At 42.3% G+C, this 21028-nt stretch overlaps 1 protein-coding gene across 1 annotated transcript in view; it reads right to left on the bottom strand.

Annotated features, from left to right (window-relative positions):
* The window catches only part of ptpn9a (protein tyrosine phosphatase non-receptor type 9a), a 178906-nt gene extending 158212 nt beyond the window's left edge, over positions 1-20694 (bottom strand). Inside the window, exon 1 of the mRNA XM_048617271.1 lies at positions 20524-20694. Within this exon, the coding sequence (XP_048473228.1) occupies positions 20524-20556 (33 nt within the window). The 5' untranslated portion in view covers positions 20557-20694. The remainder of the gene's footprint in view (positions 1-20523) is intronic.
* Between the last annotated feature and the right edge of the window lie 334 nt (positions 20695-21028).

The raw sequence follows: 21028 nt of genomic DNA, 5'->3' as shown, positions 1-21028 counted from the left end.
AAAAATGACAAACAGCAGTGGCCCCAAAACAGATCCTTGAGGTACACCACTAGTAACTGAACTCCAGGATGAACATTTCCCATCAACCACCACCCTCTGTCTTCTTACAGCTAGCCAATTTCTGATCCAAACCACTAAATCACCCTCAATCCCATGCCTCCGTATTTTCTGCAATAGCCTGCCATGGGGAACCTTATCAAACGCTTTACTGAAATCCATATGCACCACATCAACCGCTTTACCCTCATCCACCTGTTTGGTCACCTTCTCAAAGAACTCAATGAGGTTTGTGAGGCACGACCTACCCTTCACAAAACCGTGTTGACTATCCCTAATCAAATTATTCCTTTCCAGATGATTATGAATCCTATCTCTTATAATCCTTTCCAACACTTTACCCACAACCGAAGTAAAGCTCACTGGTCTATAATTACCAGGGTTGTCTCTACTCCACTTCTTGAACAAGGGGACAAATGGCTCATTTCACAAACCACGTGCAGAGGACTAAAAATGTGAGATTTTTAAAGCACATTTATGTTCAGTATCGATTTCCTTATCCCACAGTCTCTAAAATTATTTATCCAATTATGTATAGACTGTGAAAGTGTATCATTCCCTACATTCGAAGAATATAATTGCATGATATTCCTTGAACCTCTGATAGTGGAGACCTATGCAAGATATTTTAAAATCGATCTGTTCAGAGATGTTATTGGAGCAGTTGGGACTTGAATCTCGGCCTCCTGGCTCAAAGGTAGAGAGATTACTCTTCACCACAAGAGCCCTTGGAGGTTCATGGTATTGTTGCACCTGGTCTCATAATAGATTGCTGCAAATTAGTGAGCCCGAGAGCCCTCTTCTTCCTTCCTATCTTCCCTCTCTCATGCTCGCAACCTTCACAATTAAGATCAGTTTGTCTTTTACAGTACTTTGACAGTAGCTGGGGTGAAGGAAAGAAACAAAGTAGGAGCAGCATAATTCCTTTCCATCCACCACATTCTCTCTCCGCCCCCCCGCCCCGCCCCCCTTCCCCCACCCGTGCCCACTCCAACTTCCAGACACTTAATTCATAAACAACAAAGTCTTGGATATTGATCAGAAACAGACAAGGAAATCACAGATCTCAGGGTCACAGGGTCTCTGATTGTTTTAGCTTTCTTCTGGCCATTTTGGTGGTGGTGTTTAGGATTAGTAGTTCAGTCTGAACTCTCAACACTGATCAAAACTTATACATTCTGTGAGGAGTACAACATTTGCTTCTTTAATATCATTTGGGTCCAAGAACAGCAGCAATACAGTATGAACTGGTTGCGTGCCTCAGGGGAGGGACAGTGCCTTGTTGATTTTAAGTTGTTATTTCCAGCCTAAAACCCATAAAGAACCACAAGTATGATTCACGTGCCCCCACAAGCAGAACATGTGAAATATTTTACTCATAACTGCAGACATACTGCACTTTCAAAATCAAAAGCGATAACATCCTCATACAATACATCAGAGAACTCTCCCCAATAATCAGTGGGAGTGATGTAATTTCTGTTCATAACTAAACAGGCGTGTTTTTTTTAAAACTAAGAAGGTGATGATCTGTAGAGGAACAAAATGTAGCTGCTCATCATTCTCGAATGCTTGGCTCCAGAGTTTTGAACTATCAACAGAAAACTGAAACTTCTCTTTTATCCAAACAAAGCAGCTGAGCAGCAGCAGGGAGGTTTCCATTGTTGAATGACAGGACTCTGCTTTGATCAACAATGTTATCCAATCTAGGTCCCTCCACTCAAAACAGCAATTTGAAATTCACAAACACTCCCCATTTCTCAAAGAGTTCTTCATTCATTTGCTTTGAAATTATCTGGTGGCAACTGGTGTCACTTATGGCATCTCACTCAAATTAATTATTCATTCGGCGCAAAAGAAAGCTTAAAACAAAAACTATTCGAAGTACACAGAACCTGAAAATCACCATCAACCGAAGTAAACCTGAAACATGACCAAAAAAACCTGGAGCACAAGGGGCAATCATCAGGGTGGCTTGGTGGCTCAGTGGTTAGCACTGAAGCCTCATAGCACCAGGGATCTGGGTTCAATTCCATCCTCGGGCAACCGTGTGGAGTTTGCACATTGTCCCTGCATCTGTGTGGGTTTCCTCCGGGTGTTCCAGTTTCCTCCGACAGTTGAAAGATGTGCAATTAGGTGGACTGGCAATGCTAAATTGCCCAAAGTGTCCAGGAATGTGTAGGTTAGGTGGATTAGCCATGGGAAGTGCAGAGTTACAGAGATAGGGTAGTGGGGTGGGCCTGGGAGAGCTGCCCTTCAGAGGGTTGGTGTGATTCAAAGGGGCCAAATGGCCTGTTTCCACACTGTAGGGATTCTATCACAAGATGGCTCATTTACAGCTTCACAGAATTCAATGCTTGTTCTTTACTCTGACATGGTTTCCAATTGTTGCAGCCCAAATGAAGAGCAGATTCAATGCAAGTTGGTTTTCCTGATGTGGCAACACCTGAGGAACTAACATGCACTATGAGCACACTTTCTGCTTGCGCTGCATTACCAGCCCACAACGGAGGGTCAGAATGGCAGCCAGCTTCTGATGAATGTTCTCAGGTTCTGTGCAAACTCCATTGTTGAGATCAGAGGGGCACAGTTAGGTCTTTTTCATTGCCAGCAGTCTCTGATCAGTTAGCTGGATAGCTGGTTTGTGATGCATGGAGTCGAACAGCACAGAAACAGATCTTTCAATCCAACTCGTCCGCACATCCCAAAGTGACCTGGTGCCATCTGCCTGCATCTGGCCCATATCCCACTAAACCCTTCCTATTCATATACCCATCCAAGTGCCTTTAAATGTTATAATTCTACCAGTCTCCATCACTTCCCCTGGCAGTTCATTCCATAAGCACACTACCCACGACATGAAAATGTTGCCCCTTAAGTCCATTTTAAGCATTTTCCCTCTCACCTTAAACCTATGCCCTCTAGTTATGGACTCCCCAAAACCGAGGGAAAAGGCCATTCATCTTATCTATGCCCGTCATGACTTTATAAACCCCTAAGGTCACCCCTCAGCCTTCTACCCTCTAAGGAAAAACAATCCTAGCCTATCCATATAATTCAAACTCTCCAGTCCTGGTAACATACTTGTAAATCTTCTGTATCCTTTCCAGTTTAATAACATTTTTTCTCAAGGTCAAAATTTTAAAAGTGGGAAAACCATAAGCCGAACACCAATGACTGCAGGGAGCAGCAATAGCCTCTACTGCAAAATGCTGAACATCAGGTTTTCTTCCACAGTCGTATAATATGATTCATTTCACAAAACTGTTCGTGTAAAATCAATTGGGAAATAGTAAGATATTTTTAAAAAAGGCAACACTCTTCTTCACATCCCTTATGATGTGTAAAAATGAACCTCAAAATACTTTCTGCCCAGAATTCTGGAAAAAACATAGTTGCAACACTAATTTCCTGGCCACATGATCTTGAATGTTCTCTGCAAACCTAACCACACTGTAGCCTGGGCTTCCCAGAACAGTAATTGATAGATGCAGCACCCACAGGCCTAGTCACAAACAGCCAATTTACAACAAACTGAAAGAACTGGAATGTGAAGAAAACATCCACTGTCTTTTAGTGGTAAAGACAAGGAATATCAAGGCTCTACTTGACCTTGAAGTATGATACTCATGTACTGATCGTGTTCGTGGCCAATACAGGGACGCACAGATAACACCCAAAAACCCTGGCTGATTCTTTATAATCTGTCCAAACCCGAAAATTACAGTTTTAGCAATTCATCAAATTATTTATTGTTGGAAAGAACAGAAATTTTGTTGGTCCTCACAGTGAGAAACTTCAGCCAAATAGCTCTTCACACACCTTCTCACCAGGAGGTAAGTGATCTGAAGAAGAACAATGCTACTCCAGCTAAGATCAACTGGCTCATCAGAAACCATAATTAGGCTGTTACCTTCTAGTCTGTGTACGTCAATACAGCATCCATGATAAACATGATGCCAGGCAAATTCACCCCTAAAAACAAAATAGAATTGGTAAGAAGTTACCTGTCCAATTAGACTGGATCTCCCCCATGTTTGAGTGATAGCAGAGAAGACACTGAAGTGAGCAGAGCAGGCCAGGGTTGCAGAAGGTACCTTTTTTGGGTTTGCCAGGGGTTTCTGATGGCAGAGGGGGCAACATAGAGGCTGGGGTGCAGGGGGGTATTCCAAAGATGTGGGGGGGCCATTACTCATAAAATCATCAGGGAACCAACCATTCCATGCTTGCAATAACCATACTAGCCTAAGGCAGAAAGCTACCAATAGCTAAAACTATAGCTTCTGCAACAAAAGAAGTGACTGACCAATAGCACAAATTTCTAATAATGATTAGCAAAGAACCAAAGTGACGATAACTGACAACCGACACCCTCTCTTCGACTTCCCACGTAGATGCAACAGTCAAGAAGGCACAACAACGCCTCTTCTTCCTCAGGTGACTCATGAAATTTGGCACGTCCATAACATCCCTCACCAACTCCTACAGATGCGTCATTGAAAGCATTCCGGGTATATAACAGCCTGGTATGGCAACTGCTCTGCCCAGGACCGTAAGAAACTACAGAAGGTGATATGCACAGCCCAGACCATCACGGAAGCCAACCTTCCATCCATGGACTCCATTTACACTGCTCGCTGCAGTGGAAAGGCTGCCAACATCATTAAAGATCCATCACACGCCGGTAATGATCTCCTACAGTTTCTTGCGTCAGTCAGAAGATACAGAAGCCTGAACATATGCACCTGCAAGTTCAGAAACAGCTTCTTCCTGGCTATTATCAGACTGATGAATGGAATCTCTAGCCTCGAATAATGCTGGTCTTGATAACATTGATCACACCTAGCGCACATCCTGTGCAATGTAACCTGCATGCCTCTGTCTAAGACTTTTTGATCTGCACATCTTTGATTAATATGATCTGCCTGTACTACCCGTAAACGAAGTTTTTCACTCTACTTCAGTACACATGGCAATAAATCAATCAAGAACCTCAACTGTTCCATAGCCCTTGGGTCAATTTGTTTTGCAACACTTCTACTGAAGTCATAGTTTTACAGCATCTCAATGATTAAAAGATTGATTTGCACACTGTAAATCCATATAAAATAGAATGTAGAACAGTACATTACAGGAATCGGCACTTTGGCACACCATATTGGTGTTGGCCATGATGCTATTCCAAATTAATCCCATGTTCCTGCACATGGTCTATATCCCTCTCTTCTGTGCCTGTTCAAGTGTGTCTAAATACTTCAAACTTTGCCACCATATCTACTTCTCATGGCAGTGTGATCCAGGCTCCTACAACCCTGTGTAAAAAAACTTGCCTTGCACATCTCCTTTAAAACAAACAAGTATCTTTCAGCAACAGCAATAGCATAGCATCACATCCAATTGCCACCGTGCAAAACTGGAAGCTATTAAATATCACTCTTTGCATGACTGCGAGGCAAGACAAGACTGTAGGAGACAAGACTGAGGGTGGACATGATTCAGGTAAAAAGATTATGAGGGATACAGACAGAGTGAATAGAGAGCAGTTATTCCCCTTGGTTGACGGTTCAATCACAAGAGGGCATAGTTTTAGGGGGAGGGGCGGGAGATTCAGAGGGGATTTGGGAGAAAGTTTTATCACTCAGCAGATGGCAAGAATCTGAAATGCACTGCCTGGGAAGGGGTAGGGGAGGTAGAAACCTTATAACCTTTAAAGAATATTTGGATGAGTACTTCAAATATCATAACATTCAAGGATATGGGACACGTGCAGGAAGCTGGCATTAGCGAACCTTTAGGGATAGTCATTGTCAGTGCAGACTCGATGGGCCGATGGCCTTATCTGCACTGCATGACTCCATGTTTCATCTACATAGCAAGCTCCATACAATGCAAGTCTTAAGTGGACAAGCATTTAAAAAAAAAGAACAAAATCAAGCCCATTTTCAATTGTGCATGAATCTGTTTGTTAAACGTCGCTTGGCTCAGTTGATAGAAAGCCTCGTTTGAATCAAAAGGCCATGACTAGACCGGAGCACCAAATGCAGATTCATGGTACAGTACTAAAGGAGCTGGAGGGACCATTAACTTGAATTTGAAGCTCCACTTGTCTGCTCAAGTAGCACAAAATGCCCTGAGAATGGAGGACAACTGAGTTTCCTGAGTAACATCTGCTTCTCAAAATAACCAGAAGGTCATCTAATTATTTTTTGCCTTGTTGTTTGGGAACCTTGACTTGTATAAATTGGGCGCTGTTTCACCAACAATATAAAGGAATGTGCTTCAAAATGTAATACATTTTAAAGTCCTTAATAATAGATTGAGGGCACCACCAGATGCTACAATTACGCAAACTGTTTAATTCCTTGAATGAATTTGTAAGTGGTTTATTCAGTAAATCATTTTTAATTACTTGTATGTTTTTTGAAAAGACAGACCAAATTCAGATTTTTCTGGCTTCAGTCAAAATTGGAAGAGGAAGGCAAGAAGCTGGCTGAGATAGCATCCCACAATCCAGTGAGTGTTTCCATGTTTTCTTATGGCAAGATTTGCAGATTCCAGTCCGAGCTGATGGTTTATTTACATTTGTAGAGATGTCATCTGTTATCATCAAATATGGCCTGAAGGAAAGCCTGAAACCTAATGGTGCAATTTCCAACTTTAATTTTAAGGTGTTTTTTAAATAAATTTTAAGGTATTGTCTTATAACATGATGATGTCAGGAAACAGTTCTTCACACAAAGCAAATCCAGGAGACTCTTCCTGAAAAAGTTGTGAGGTTAAGTGGGAGGAGTGAAGAGTAGCAGTCAACTGAGACTTTTTGAGCTAAGATATTAGGGCATATGGAAGCAAGGCAGATAAATGGAATTAAGATACAAACCAACCATGACGTAATTAACTTGTAGGACTAGCTTGAGGGACTAAACGTGTTGTTTTTACAACAGTACACAACATAAACCCGCTACCTGGAGATGCTGGAGTCAGAGATGACACTGTGTGGAGCTGGAGGAACACAGCAGGTCAGGCAACATCAGAGGAGCAACAAAGCTGACGTTTTGGTTTGGATCCTTCTTCAGAAAATGCCATTGCACTAAGGTAGCTTGAGGCAAGCCCCGGTCACTGCCATTGTAAAGGCTGTCATTGTTTAGTCCCCCTGCTGAGACTATAGTGTAAGGGGTTAGGTTTGACTGGGTGAATACCTCTTACAGCCTGGGAGCAAGATTAAGCCACAGTAAGATGTTTCTTCAATGAGGTTAGTGTTTTCCTTATCTCAGCAGGAAGGGAGTCAGCAGACACTGTGGTCTCCTTCTGAGTTATAATTATTCTACAAATATAAATTAATATGCTATTCAGATATTCAGTATATTATCACTTCAGTCTCATTTTGAGAGAGAAGGGATTGGAGAAAGAGGAAAGATGTTAGACCACAAGACATAGGGGCAGAAGTAGGCCATTCAGCACAATCAGGCTTGTTCCAGCCATTCAATGAGATCATGGCTGATTTGATAATTCTCAACTCCACTTTCCTGCCTTTTCCCCATAAGCCTTGATTCCCTTACTCATTAAAAATCTGTGTATCTCAGCCTTGAGTATACCTAAAGACACAGCCTCACAGAATTTGACAGATTCACACCTCTCAGAAAAATTCCTCATCTGTACCACACTTGGGAGACACTATTTTGAGATTATGCCCTCTTACCCTCACCTGTGCCACAAGGGGAAAATAACCTTTCTGCATCTACCCTATTAAGCACACGAAGAATTTTCTGCGTTTCGATAAGGTCACTTTTCATTCATCTAAATTCCAAAGACTACAGGCCCTACTCAACCCATCCTCAAAGGCTTCTTTCATCTTCAATCCACCCACAATTCCTGGCCCCAAGAGGGCAGATAGTCAACGATGAAACCTTCAACATCTTGAAACTGACTCAGAAAAGTATAACACCATCCCCCAATTACCTGGGGGATAATATTTTCTAAGCAGGAAGCACCTGCTCAAAATTACCCACAAAATAGCAAGATAAGGATCTGTAAAAGGACCACACACACCGATCTATGACTTAGCAATCTATTGTACAGTCCGAGAACTCTAAGTGCCACAATGTATCATGGCTGGGTCTTCAACGTATGTTCCCATCTACCAAACTCAGCACATTTTATTCATTAAAAAAAACAAACAGTTCATTACAGACATCTGCATTTTTTCAATGTCTGTGCACATTTTACCTGTAAAACACTAATCTATATCAAATGTAACCGCGTTGTCCGGCTTCTAAAGCTTCAAACCAAACTCATCAGGTTAGCATGATTAACTCAAACACTTACTTGCATGAAGTCAAATTCCAGTGTTTCAAGTGCGTGAGTTTTTGTCATTTTCTACACATCTTTGACTCATTGAAGTGTGTTTTCAATTTTTATTTGAAAATATTTTTTTTTTTTTGCTTGATTGAACCTGAATTTGTAGGATTAAAAAAAGGGACCTCCATCTCTTAAACATTGATGGATGCGCTGGATATACAGTCAGATATTGTTAAAAAGTTAGCCAAATTAGCGTACGGCATAAATGTGCTGCTAATATGAAGTCAGGTCAGTAGAACAAGAGTAGACAGAAGTGAATTCACCCTGCACTTACAACATTTAGCAATGTGAAGAACTGCAGCAACTGTACCATGCGAACACAAGAACATGTTCAGCACTGAAATGTCAAAACAGCCTGGTCACTAATGTTCAAAGAAAGACTTACGTTTATATGTCATCTTTCATGACCTGAATGTCCTGAAGGGTTTTAGAGGCAAAGTGCTTTTGTAAAGTGTAGCCACGTTATGATGTAGGCCAACATGCAGGTAACTCCCATAAAGTGAAAATCATTGGTCAGTCTGCTTTTCTGATGTTAAATGAAGGATAAATAATGGTCAGGACACCATAGACACCCTGTTTACTCTTCTTCGAAGCAGAGCCTAAGTGAGGCTTAAAGGCACAACCTTGTACCTCAAACACATATGTTCCCCACTGAGACACAACTGACAATACAGTCAGTTCTAAATAATGCCAGTGATTAATGTCATCAGTTTTATATGACACAAGATATGCATTAATTTTCACCCAAAATGTCAAGAAGTGATCAGTGTCTGCTCCTCAGGATGATGGTGGCATTTGGCAGGAGGGGGTTCCATATGTGCAGCTGCTGTCACCTACATAGCCACTGCTGTCACACAGTACTGGCATGCTATCCAAATGGAGAAGCTGAGCAACAAAGCAATCATGTTTCCTCCTGGCTTCAAACCTATGGCACTTCCAGGAACTGGGACATGGGACAGGAACTCTGGCCAACATAGGCTTTAACTATCTGGCAGGAAGGAGAAGAGGATGTTGCCATTACAAAATACTCCCCCAGAAACCCAAAACAAACAGAAAAGTACAGAACATGACCCCCCCCTCCCAATGCAGGGTTAGCACTACATCCCAGCCTGCAGAGGGAGAGCAGATAAGTTTGCCAGAATGCTTTAAACCAACGGCATTGCATATTTTATGAAAAACATTTTGTTCAAATAAACTGTGTACAGACGTATGATAAAACATTGAACTAAAATTGTAGATCAACAATCAAAACATGGGAACAGCAGGCAGATTCACCCCCAAGTCACCTGTAAACTCAGAATTGCAACCAATGGGAGAAAAGTCATCCCCATAAATGGGATGGACAGAAATGGTGAGGAGCTGCTTGTCCAATCGCAGGAGGTTCCCTCCTGGGTTTATTGCTGATTGGCTCACTCGGAATGACAAGGTGTCAAGCCGGTCAGTGCCAGCATTGAACGAGTCACTGGAAGAGGACCTTTCCCCAGGAGCTAAGGTCTGAGTGAGGTGAAGCAGGGCCACCAATGGCCAGCTTGTGAGGCCTTTTGCCTAGGCCAAAAGGGAGTTATCAAAAAAGAAAAATGATTTTGTGCCCTGGTATAGATCAACCTTTGCCTACGTTATAAAAAGCCATATATGAAGCAGTTGGACAATAAAGAGCTGCCCTCCATAGTAAGTTAATTCATTTGTTTACATAAATTTGTTTCTTTGAATAATATCTGTGTGTCTGCAGTGGATTTTTTTTTAAAATTTATTCCAAGTCTAACCAAAAAAAAAGGCTCCTTCTTGTCTCTGTAACAGTTTCTTAGAAACTTTCCAAATTCTCACAAAAAATCTGCCCTTTTTACTTTCTTACACACCCCAATATTCGCCTCAAAAGACAAAACATTACCTCAGATTTATTGCAAGCAAACCAGTTCCACAAATAATCATTTTGATCAGATTAGAAAGAAGGTAATTTGTTTTAAAACACATGTGGATTACAAATGATGGAAACCAACAATCAAAACTTAATCTCACTGGTTCATTTTTAGTAACAGTTATAGTTTGGCCACCAGTGAATTGTCCTATACTTCTCAAACATCACATTAAAAATACATTACTTGGTCATTATCACATTGCTGTTGTGTGGCTTACTCTGTACAAACCAGTTGCCACATTTCCTACAATACAACTCCAACAATACTTCAAAAGTACTTTGTTGGTTGTAACATGTTTTCAGGTGTCTGAAGGTGCTATATGAATGAAAACTCCTTATGTGCAACTGAAGACTGTTGAACAAGAAAAAAAAATCCACAAATCAATTTAAGGAGATATAACAGAAATTGCTCCTAAATTAATATGAATCAGAGCAGACAGCACTGCATTGTGCACTGATGGTCAAGGTCAAGCTGGAACCAAAAGCTGCAACTAGCTTATGACACAACTTGCTTTTATATATACACACCTTTTAATACAAGCAAGTGTCCCCAGGCTCAATGTGATACTGAGTCAGATAAGATTTAAGGACAAGTGGCCAAAAGCTTGGTCGCAGAAGTAGGTTTTAAGTAGCACCTGAAAGCAGGAGAAAAAAGTCGAGAGGTTTGAGGAGGATATTCTGTTTCACGCAGTTGAAGCAACTGAAGGCACAGCTGCCAATTATGGAGCAATTAAAACCAGATTTCATTCTGCAGCCATTTGCCTTGCAAAAAAAACTTAAGCCCAGAAATATATTCTCAGCGGCAAAGGAGCAGCATGGCTCCAAATCTGTACCATGCCCTATTAGTTGCTTCAGCAATTAAATCCATTACACACTGGCAAGTCATGGTCTTTCCTATTTAGTCAATAGGAAACCGCAATCCAGTTCATCTCAGTCTCCAGTTATTCTGCCACTAAGAACTGTCTTATCTCCATTCACATACTCCCAGACTGAAACTGACAACTCCCCATGTTATTGGACACAAACAAGAACACTTGTGTTCAATTATTTTCATACAGTGGTAATGAAAACACATAGGCAGCTGTCCTACTCTGGGAGTTGTGAAACTGCCTGCCAGTCAATGGGTTTTAGGCATCTGAGCAGTCAGACAATGACAGTGAAACATTAGTTCAGTCAATGTTGTTACACTACACATTGCCACAGATTTGCTGACCTCACGAAGAATGAAACCAATAATCTGGCAGTGCAGCCACTTTTCAAAAACTGCATGACTGAGGAAACTATCCAAACTCTTTAAATCCAGTGTAATATAAAATGTTCACACAGGCACAAAGTTTATGCGTTGTTCACATGTTCCATTAAAAGAAAGATAGATTTGAATTTCCAAAGTGCCTTTCACAGCCTCAAGAGATGCCACTTTTGAAGTGCATTCACTGCTGAAATGTAGAAAACATTGCAGCCAATTTCCAGAAAGTGATCTCCCACAAAACAGTCTTGCGATAATGAGCAACTAATCCGTTCCTTTGAGTGATGTTGGATAAGGGGCAGAGATAACTCCCATACATTCTTCAAAATATTCACCTGAGGGGGTAGAGGGCCTCAAAGTAACCTCTAATCTGAATGACAGGAATTCTGACACAGCAGTGTTCCCTTGGTACTGTACTGCTGTGTCAGACTAGGTTTTTGGGCTGAAGTCCCTGGAGCAGAACTTGAATCCTCAACATTCAGAGGCAAACAGGCTCCCCACTGAGCCATAATGGACAACGGAAATGGAATGAAATCCACCTTTTTTTCTCCAGCAGCCAGGTCAAGATGTCAGGTCAGGTGAAAGGGATGATGGTCCATGTTTAGAAGATCGCAGGGGAGGGTAAAGGGGAACGTGTGACCTTCAGGTAGGGTGTAATCCTCCAACAGGCACAGGGGATAAACAAAGGAGGTTGATCTCTCCAGCCCAACAGCAACATTCAAAGCTAAAGCTGCTGAGCTACCCACTTGACATAGATTTTCCCTGGTGGGGGTAAAACAGCAACGGAGGCAATTAATTGGCTAATCAACAACCTCCTAGTATTCTCTCTCTCTTCGCCCCCAAAAATTTATACAGTTGTGGGCTGGTTGAGCTAGCAGGTGAGTGTAAAATCTAAGCATGATCATTCTTTTCAGGTGCTAGATACAAGAAACCAAAAATAATTGATATTTCTAAATTAGAAAAGTATCCCAAGGCAAATCCACATTACAGAGACAAATCTATGCCCAGCCAAAAGAAGAGATATTAAGTGATGTGATTTCACATTTGGTTAAAGGGAATGGTTTTAAGGCAGATTTATTCATGTAATATGGCAGTGACTTCCAAGTTGTTAGTCCAGCACTACAACACTGTGTCTCAGAGCTTTTCCCATGGTCTACCTAAAACAGCCCTAAACAATTACAGGATAGGCACATTGGCTCGACACCCCTGCAGCAGTGTAACATTCAAATTTTGTTTCATTACTGTTCCCTTGCATGACTACATCCAAAAGCAGTCATTCCACAAGCATAAAAATGCCACCAACATGAGCACACATCTCAAATCACTGGACTAGTATTCCAGAAACGCAGGTTTATGCTCTGGGGATATGGGTTCTGACCCTATCCTGGTGGCTGGTGGAATTGAAATTCAAGTAATAAATCTGGAATTAAAAGTTGGTATCAGTAATAGTGATCACAGAACTACCAGCAACTGGCATAAAGAACCATCTGATTCAATAATATCCTTGACAAAGTAAATCTGCTATTACAGTAAGATGTAGGAGCAGAAGACAGCTAATTAGCCCATCAAGTCTGCTCCAACATTTGGTGAAATCATGGCTGATCTGATAATCCTCAATTTCACGTTCCTACCTTTTCCTTATAACCCTTGCTGATTAAAAACCTGTCTATCTCCATCTTGAATAAGCTTAATGACCCAACTATTACAGCCCTCTGAGGCAAAGATTTCAACCGATTCACTACCTCCTGAGAGAGAAAATTGCTTCTTGTCTCTGTCTTAAATGGGCAATCCCTCACTCTGAGATTATGATCTCTGGTCCTAGATTCTCACAAAAAGGGAAGCAATCTCTCCACATCTACCCTATCAAGTGCTCTAAGAATCTTGGATGTTTCAATCAGGTCACCTCTTATTTATTCTAAACTCCAACTAGTAAAGCCCACTTTCACAACCTCTCCTCACAAGACAATCCCTCCACATCTGGTATCACTCCAGTGAAACTTCTCTGGACTGCCTCTGACGTCAGTACGTTTTTGTTTTTACATAAGGGAACCAACATAGTTCACAGCATTCCAAATGAAGTCCAAGTAGAGTCATGTACAGTTTAGCAAGACCTCCGGTCTGACCTACACATGCCAGCAACACTCAGATAGAAGAATTGTAGAATTCCTACAGTGCAGCTAGAGAAAATCTGCCCCATCGAATCTGTACCAACCCTCCGAAGAGCATCCCACCCAGACCTATCACCCTAACCCAGCATTTACCATGGTTAACCCACCTAACCTGCACATCTTTTGACTACGGGAAGAAACCGAACACCTGCCAGAAACCCACACAAACACAGGGAGAATGTGCAAACTCCACACAGACATAACAGAATCAAGTAAAGTCAGCATGGATTAATAGAGGAGAAATCATGCATGACAAATTTATTACCGTTCTTTAAGAAAGTAGCAAGCGAGATAGATAAAAGGTGACCTAGTAGTTGTAATATATTTATATTTCCAAAAAAAGTGTTCGAAAAGGTACCACACACAAAGCTACTTAAAAATCATTACAGGCTGTAATGTTTTTTACGGAGGTCTGTAGCTCGGGTTGCGGTTGGAGTTGTTAGTTGGTTTGCCAAGTTGACTGGTTTTCATGCAAACATTTCGTCTCCCTCCCAGGTGACATTGTCAGTGCTGTGTAGCCTCTGTTGAAGCTCTGTTGTTCTATCCCACTCTGAATTTATATGGTCCGGTCTGTCATGGTGGGCAGTCTTGTTTCCAGTTTTGTACCACAGTGGTATGTAGATGGGGACTATTTCAACATGTTTGTTAATTGCATCGGTGGTTGAAAACCAGGCCTCCAGGATTTCTAGTGCTTTTCTTTGTCTCGCTTGTCCTAATACTATAACTTTGTCCCAGCTAAGCTGTGTCAAGACTCTGTTTAAACTAGCAATAACTCAGTGCAACACCCCGGAGCTGCACATAAACAAAGAGGAACACCTATACAGAGTCTTTGCAAACAATGGATACCCTAGCAGTTCGTCCGCCGATGCCTGGCTAACAAACAACAGCCCCAACACACTGGCCAACTTGCCCTATGTTAGAAACACATCAGAACTGACTACAAGCCTCCTATAACCTCTTGAAATAAGGACAGCACACAAACCAACAACCACACTTTGCCAGCTACTCTCAAAGATGAAAGACCCCATGTCCACAATGAACAGGACAAATGTGATTATACAAAGTACCATGCAGCAACTGCGAGAAACACTCGAAATAGACCCCATCTACATACCACTACAGTACAAAACCGGAAACAAGACTGCCCACCATGACAGGCCAGACCATATAAATTCAGAGCGGAACAGAAAAACAGTGCTTCAACAGAGGCTATACAGCACTGATGATGTCACCTAGAAGGGAGACTAAATGTTTGCATGAAACCCAGTCAACTTGGTGAACCAACCAACAACTCCAAAATAACAGCCTATATTGTTGGAGGTAGTATATTAGCATGGATACGAAGACAATGTTGGGATAAAGGGGATACATTCAGGAGGATAGTTTGTTGAGTGCCACAGGGATCAGTGCTGGGGCTACAATTATTTACAATATATATTAATGATGGAAGTGAAATACTATATTCAAGTTTTTGGATGACACAAAAGTAGGTGGGAAGGCAAGTACTGACAACTAGCGAAGATGACACAAGGAGTCGACAGGGAGATATAGACAGGTTAAACGTGTGGGCAAGAACTTGACAGATGGGACATAACACAGGAAAATGTGAAGTCATGCACTTTGACAGGAAGAATAGAAGAGATGAATATTATTTAATTGGGGAATACTGCAGAAAGCTGCAGTACAGAAGGATATGAATGGCCTCATATGTGATTCTCAAAAAGTCACAAGAAGTTCAGCAGGTAATAGGGAACGCAAATAGATCAGACTTTATTTCAAAAGGAAGTGAGTATAAAGGTAGGGAGGCTTTGCTAAAACTAGACAAGGCACCAGTCAGGCCACACCTGGAATACTGTGAACAGTTTTGTCCCATTATTTAAAGAAAGATATATTGGCATTGGAGACAGTCCAGGGAAGATTCAGTAGGCTGATTCTGGGTATGGATAATCTCCTCATAGGAAAAACTGAGCAGCTTGGGTCTGTACACATTGGAGTTTAGTAGTATTAGAGGAGACCTTTATGAATTAATCAAGGTAGATGTGGGCAAATGTAGAACCTGAGGACAAAATTTCAGCATAAAGGGTCACCCATGTAAGATACAGATGAGGGGGATAACAAGGTGTGGAGCTGGAGGAACACAGCAGGCCAGGCAGTATCAGAGGAGAAGGAAAGCTGACATTTCAGGTCTGGACCCTTCTTCAGAAATGGGGGAGGGGAAGGGGGCTCTGAAATAAATAGAGAGGCAGGGAGCGGTGATAGAAGGTGGATAGTGGAGGAAATAGGTGGGAGAGAAGACAGACAGGTCAAGGAGGCAGGGATGAAGCTAGTAAAGGTGAGTGCAGGAAGGAAGTGGGGATGGGGGTTGGTCAGTGAGGTGGGAGGGGCGGATAGGTGGGAGAGAAGATGGACTAGTGAAGGAGGCGGGGATGAGGGGGGAGCTGGTTTTGGGATGAGATCGGATGTGGGGAGATTTTGAAGCTTGTAAAGTCCACATTGAGAACATTCAATGGGTTCAAGGTGGAATATGAGGTGCTGTTCCTCCAGTTTTCGGGTGGCATCGTTGTGACACAAGAGGAGGCCCAGGATGGACATGTCGTACAGGGAGTGGGAGGGGAGTTGAAGTGGTTTGCAACTGGGAGGTGTTGTCATTTGTCACGAACCAAGCAGGGGCTCATCCCAAGACCAGATCCCGCCGTCATCCCCACCTCCTTGATCTGTCCATCTTTTCTCCCACCTATCCGCTCCACCCATCTCACTGACCAACCCCCATCCCAACTCCCGACCTACACTCACTTTTACTAGCTTCATCCCCGCCTCCTTGACCTGTCCATCTTCTCTCCAACCCATCTGCTCCACTATCCATCTTCTATCACCGCCCTCCCCGCCTCTCTATTTATTTCAGAGCCCCTTTCCCCTCCCCCATTTCTGAAGGAGGGTCCAGACCTGAAACATCAGCTTTCCTGCTCCTCTGATGCTGCCTGGCCTGCTGTGTTCCTCCAGGTCCACACTGTATTATCTCAAACTCCAGCATCGGCTGTTCCTACTATCACAGATGAGGGGGAGCTTTTTCCCCAGAAAGCAGTGAATCTGAGACATTCTTTATTGCAGTGGACTGTTGAGGCTGGGTCGTTAAGTGTATTCATGGCAGCTATAGACATTTTAATCAGTAAAGGAATCAAGGGTTATGGTGATAAGGCAGAAAAGTGCAGTTGGGATTATTAGATCAGCCAAGATCTCATTAATGCTGTTGCAGACTCAATGGGCAGAATGCCCTAATTCCGCAGTTCTGTCTTTTGGATTCACAAGGAATACCAAGTGTTACATTTCACAACGAATTCCTAAGATCACAGGATAAAATTACTACTTACTGGACAAGAAATTAACATTTTTAAAAGAAAAATGAAATAATTAGCAATTTTCACTGAAGCTATACACAAAAGCTTCTAGCTTAGAATGAATTAATTTTCTGACTGAAAGTATTGTAAAAATGAAGCTTAGCAAAATCATTGAGTCAGGAACTTTAGCTAGAGTAAAAAGGAAGGAATAAATCAACTCTTTTGAGACTGACAGTAGCACGACAGTACTTCGAAGCAGTCAAGTTTCTTTCATGCAGCAGACTGATGAGCAGCATTTTTCTGTGTCACTGAGCATCACAAGCTTTCTATTAATTAGAGGTTTAGTCAGGAGTTTTCTGCCAGACTTTGGATCAACAGTTTTCCAGCAATATCACATCTCCAATCTAGAGGCAAATAAATAAACTGACAGGATGAACATTACATCTTTACCACCTTCCTCGACCCCTGTAAGTTTTTTATAGCGCAAAGGGCAATTACATTTGCTGAATATGGTGGGAATTGCCTCCGTCTAGCCCCAAAAGAAACATTTGGTTGGCAGCGTTTGTGAGGGTGAACACTGGCAGGCTACTCAACCACAGGACCTATGGCAACTCGGTTCAATCCTGATCCTGTTTTATCTATTACTGATGCACATCAGTACACTCATCAGGGATTGACAGGCTGGGGCTCCAGCTGAAAGATTTGTCAACTACATTTGCTAACGTTAATACCGTACTGTCTTCCAACTGCCATGACCTTACTCCATCTACTCCTCATTTGTTGCAGCCTTGGAGTCAAGACAAAAAAAAAACTTATATTTATACAGCACCTTCAACAATAACAATTTATGAATACATGGCATCTATCAATCACGAGATGTTCCAAGGTGCTTCATTGGGCCCTTCTGGAACAAAATCTGACACCAGGCCATCTAAGACAACATTACAACAAATGCCCAAAAGTTTGATGAAAAAGGTAAATTTTAAGGAGTGTCTTAAAGAAAATATATAAGGAGCCAAAGAGGTGTAGGAAGGGAATACCAGATCTTAGGTCCTTGGCAGTTGAAGGCACAGCCACCGACAGTGGAACAAGATGATTGAGACACTGGAGTTAGATGGTCACAAAGTTGAAGCATAGCACGCTGGATGCGATTGTGGAGATGAAACGAGAGTTGAGTCCGTGGTGGGACTTAAAAACAAGGATGAAAATTTTAACATTTTCCAGGATCCAATCTAAGTCAACATACACTCTGCCAAATCATCAAGTCCACCTCAATGCAAGTCCTGCAACTCACTGTAGCAATGCATACTGGCAACAATATTTAAATACACAGTGCGGTGTAACCAATTCTCCCACCCATTTTATAGTGTGATTACAATCACAAACAATGTCCAACTGACTTCCATATATTTATCTTAGAATACCGTGCAACTCATTATTAAGTTCACACAGTTTTAGAAATGTGCAGCATATTTCAATTAATAACTTGAATATACATAACATATGCAAATCAGTTTCAGCAAGCATGAGTAAAAGGGGCTTGTTGCATTCTTCTCACCAGTACTCACAGCTGTATCCTCAGCTGATAATATACCAATCCTAATTTTAACACTTCCATTAATCCCCTGTCACTCAATATGAACTGCCTTATTATTTCCAGTCTTGGATTTGAAAGTCCAGCAGAATTCAATGGATTCCAATGATTTCTAACAGCACAAGATAGAAAAACTGGTCATCCATGGAACAGATAACATGCTTTTTAAAAGTACCTTGAAAGATGGCATATATCCTAGAGGCAACGTTTTCATGCAGAGGGCGATGCGTGTATGCAATGAACTGCCAGACGAAGGGGTAGTGGAGGCTGGTACAATTACAACACTTAAAAGGCATCTGGATGGGTATATGAATAGGAAGGATTTGGAGGGATATGGGCCAAATCCCTGCAAATGGGACTAGATCAGTTTAGGATATCAGGTCAATATGGAAGAGTTCAGCCAAAGGGTCTGTTTCCATGTTGTACATCTCTACGACTGTATAGCTAGTGTATTTCTTTCCCATCCCACAGATCAAGATGGCAAATCATGGTCACCCAGAGTTGCAGAATTAGTCTCCAAATAATTGTTTGGAACCTCTCCCCCGCTTCATCCACACAACCCTCCCAGCACAGCTAGGCAGAGGAAGGGATTTGATTTTGATTTGATCTTAACCCTGTCGTTGTGAATTTCTAAAACAGTGACCATTTCACACTTGTCACTTCATCAATGATCCACAATATTTTGGAGAGCGTGCCAACTGCAAGAAACCATTTCAAGAAAGACCAAGCAATGGCGCTGGAACTTTTACTCGTATGTGGTTTAGTATCACATGATGCCATATGCTTACATATTGACTAGCACTAAGATAATGGGAGCAAACAGAAAGAACTTTGTTAATTTGTGGGTCTCCATTATTAAATATTAAGATATTTCACAGTAACTACACGGTGCCTATTTTGAACAAGCTGGTGTTGGCAAGATATCAATTATTTTAAAATAAATGCCTCATGACATATTCAAGCTGTACTGATTTTAAAAGGGTGCAAAATGCATTCTGTACAAAATGCTCTTTCAACTTTATCAATGTCAGTTCACTACTAAACCTCCATGGTCTACCACTTACACTGTGCTCGGAAATGATGTTTACTACAAAGAAATGGCATTTCTCCAAATGTACTGTTTTCCTTTCTCAAGTACAAAACTTCTGCTCCTCAACCTGGAGGGATCTCTTGAAATTAAGATCCATTTATCTTTGGGATGTGACTAACCCATCCAACCGGTGAGAAACTGCTCACTTGACACCGCCTCAGAACAAAAGCTTGCTGAAAGTAAATGGCAGCTTTTTCGTAAGGACACCCATGATAACAGAATAAACTTGACTGTACAATAAGCCTTGAGATTTTGTGGCGATTTTGTTTTTTTTTTAAAAGAAATCTGTGGTTTAATGGATTTTTCCCCCTCAACTTGCATTCAGAAAAATAAGGGTGGGGGGAGAACATAAGAATTAAAACAAATCTGACCTTCAGAAAAGAGAACTGCCTACAGGGGAAGAGAAAGACGATTTAAAAAGAAAGTTTGAAGAATGGGAGTGAAAGAATTGTCATTAAATCAGGGTGAACGCCGCATCTGGAAGCTGCCTGGAAAGGAGTGGGGAGTGGGGGAAGAGGAATCTCCCCTTCGCCCTAGTGTCGGTACCCGAGTCCGGTGCCCCGATAGGCCGCGGCTGCCGTGGCAACGGTGGCCTACCCTGGGAAAAGGTGGGGGTGGGGGTGTGGAAACAGCCGCCCGATTCACCACCGACACAGATATTGGGGGGGGATTGGGGGGTAGAATCAGTATCGTCTCTCCCCCCACGGTTCCCCACCTTAAAAACAAAGCGCATTATATTATCCGGTCTAAGTTGTTTCCTGACCTGCTCCTCCTCGGCCGTCAGCTCCGCCGCCATCCTCACTCCCTTCCCCGCCCGGGCCCGGCTGCGCTCCGCTCACTGCAACCGCCTGCAGCTGCTATCCCCGGCTTCTCGGCGAACTCTCCTCCCCCATCCTTCCTTCCTTCCTTCCCTCAGCCAAACAATGACTGAGCTCTACTCACAGGTTCATCCTCCATAGGCCCGCCCTGTCCGCCAACTGTGGCACAATGGTCATGTCACTGGTCTGGTGACAGCGCGACCCGGGTTCAAATCCCAGACCCTCCCTCTCCCATAGTAATTCTATTCTGTCTCAATATCTTCAATCTATGAATAGATTTGGATCCATATAGTGCCCAAATCTCCCTGGTATCCATTGCCTTCAAACAAAACCCGTCTGATTTATGCTGCCCCAACCAAGCTGTTCAGGGGGGGGAAAAAAATCATACAAGATGCTGTTTCAGAGATAGTAGGAACTGCAGATGCTGGAGAATCTGAGATAACAAGGTGT

This window comes from Rhincodon typus, chromosome 36 (genome assembly GCF_021869965.1).
Source record: "Rhincodon typus isolate 14 chromosome 36, sRhiTyp1.1, whole genome shotgun sequence".
Lineage (NCBI taxonomy): Eukaryota > Metazoa > Chordata > Chondrichthyes > Orectolobiformes > Rhincodontidae > Rhincodon > Rhincodon typus.
Note: the sequence above shows the minus strand (reverse complement) of the source record. Positions and strands in the feature narration are given on the sequence as shown.